The following is a 2,545-nucleotide window of genomic DNA, read 5'->3' as shown; positions in this document are numbered from 1 at the left end:
AATTAATCATTCAGCTTTATATTTAACTTAGTTCGGTGCGGCATTGGACATTTATAGTAATGTTGCACCTGCTAAATTCTGGGTTTGTTTGTTTTCCACGTTCAAGTGCAAGGCAGTTTAAAAACGGGTTGGTATAATTTCTAACTGATTTTACGTTGATTTTACGTGTTTGTCGTAAGCTTTTAATGTAGCATTTGACGGTTTGTGGGATATACCAAGTGGCGATGTTTTGAAACAGCGCTATTGAATTAAGTTTCGTCTCATTGGTGAACGAAAACTTACCTTCTATTTCGGTTACATTTAGGCACCCCGGAAATTCCACATTGATGCCGACAAGTTGCCGGATGCGGAATACATTCTTCAGTGAAATTTAGCTTGTAAAATTGTGCACATGTCACACAGTCAAGGAATATATGTGAAAAGATCGTCACAGTTTTGTACCTACTCGTGACGCTTACAAGGAAACAATCAGTAGTTTATATTTTCAATGTTCAAACGGCATTCCGTCAACAATATGCGTCGCCCAATACCCATCAAACAGCACGTAAGTCTATCCCATCTGACATAACCATATTAGCAAGCCAAAATTCCTCTGCCTGTTTTAAACAGTTACTTAAACCTATGCCTTTTCGGAGCTGTTTGGTGACACGTACCAACACTGTCAAACTACGGTAAGCTCGATTTCCGCTCTTCATATTGTTGCATCAACCCAAGACTGCGTTGCATTTTACACCAATCAAGTCGAAAAGTGCAAAAGTGACGGTAAGCTACGAGTGTGATCTACTGAACTTCACTCGAGCAAAAGCAGAATAGAATGAAGCATTGGGACTACGAATTGTACATTGAAGACATAACGCTTGAGTGCACGATGCTTAGAATTGACCGGGCCTTACTTTCGTGATTCCATTGGTTAAATTTCATCGTTAAGCAGGTGCGTAATAATTGTCCCGGACAAGCCATAAATTCTTCTGTATCGACTATGAAGAACTGTAAAGCTGAATTGTCTTTTATGAGCTCATTCTGTCATGCTACCAGAAACACAAATGTTTATTCTTTAAAGTTTGTGCTCAAACTCGCGATAACCTAGAAAGTTCATTGCAGAAGGAAAAGTGTATTTGAGTAGCACGCTAGCTACGACATACTTGTAGCGTATCATTGTATTTTGCAGTCTCCAATCTACTATGGTACGCTTCTGCGTTTTGTTGATGTTCATAATATGCAATCAAATTCAGCGCGTACGTTCCTCGCAAATTTAGGGTTTTTTATTTTGTTAATCATCTGTTTTTTGTTGTTTTTAGTACTTGTGATGTAATTACTAATAATCATTTATTTTTGAAAGGCATGGTTGCCAACAATAAACCTAAAAGCAAGCGATGAATGCGAAAGAATAATAGGAGAACATTAGAGAAAATAGAGAAATGTTTCATTAGAAACCATGCCATGAACAGTTCCACTATGATGAGATGAATCCCAAAGTATGTAAAAATTTTGATATGGAAAGACGCGTCCAATGACCATTAACCGAACAAGGGACGAACTATGTTGAATGCTCTTTAAGACGCGGTAGGCACTAGCACAGTCAACACGCACACCAGGCACAAACTGTCCGTCAGACTGGGTCTGATATGAGATTAAATGGTAAAAATGTATATTCAACGTCATGTGCCACGCATAAAAGTGTCATAAGTACGCAGCGAGTCCAATGGCAAACAAACACAAGTCACTGACTGTGACCTTAGGAAGTCCCAGCCCAACAACAGCCTTAGCGGATTGAGGAAAGCAGATCCCTCTATAAGAGATGACCATCGGTTGGTGATCCAAAAAGTCGACATCACAACTGATTGCATGTGGGGCTGGGATTACGGCGAGGGAATATTCATCAGCACCATGCATCTGCTTCTCATTCCACACAGTCACTCCGCGCCCATTCGAGACTATGCTGACGTCTATAACAGTTGCACGGTAATCGCGAACAGCGATTAGGTCAGGTCTGACTAACTTCGAAGTAGGTACTCTCGATTCCTCGAAGAAGGTGTATTCCGGTCGACGGAGATGTTTTGCGAGTTCCCTTGCAATCCGATTATGACGAGCACATCTGGCATCATGCGTGATCCAGCAGGATTGCAAATATGCACCAAACTCTCCGGTTGACCACAGTTTCCACGACATAAGATCGTCTGGCCAGCATGACCATGCCGAGCGCTTTCAACTCTCGTCCTGAGAAGGTTGCATCGGGGCTGGATAACGCTGATAAATATCCGCGGGTACATTTGTACCGGAAATACGAGCCTTCGATTCGAGATGGGCGAAGCGATCAACTCTCGTAAACCGCAAACGTCAACGCTGTTGTGCAGACCATCACCCCAAGCAGCCACTAGCCTCCCTTGATGTTTACGCATGCACCATGGACTCGGATCAGAAGGCTGAGAGCCCGAACAATTTTGCCAAATGCGGACTCGTTGACCACACTGCGTAGTACTCGGCACTGAGTAGAAAGGAGATTTTCCATATGCGTTCTTCGCTGCATCTGGATTGGGGTACCAAG

General features: G+C 42.5%; 1 protein-coding gene across 1 annotated transcript in view; it reads left to right on the top strand.

Moving 5' to 3' along the window:
• T265_12085 (hypothetical protein) overlaps positions 1–367 on the top strand; it is a gene marked incomplete at both ends in the record, with an annotated part of 13,353 nt that extends 12,986 nt beyond the window's left edge. The window contains one exon of the mRNA XM_009179037.1: positions 305–367. Coding sequence (XP_009177301.1) covers positions 305–367 — 63 coding nt within the window. The remainder of the gene's footprint in view (positions 1–304) is intronic.
• Positions 368–2,545: the final 2,178 nt, after the last annotated feature.

This window comes from Opisthorchis viverrini (assembly GCF_000715545.1).
Source record: "Opisthorchis viverrini unplaced genomic scaffold opera_v5_833, whole genome shotgun sequence".
Taxonomy (NCBI): domain Eukaryota; kingdom Metazoa; phylum Platyhelminthes; class Trematoda; order Opisthorchiida; family Opisthorchiidae; genus Opisthorchis; species Opisthorchis viverrini.
Note: the sequence above shows the minus strand (reverse complement) of the source record. Positions and strands in the feature narration are given on the sequence as shown.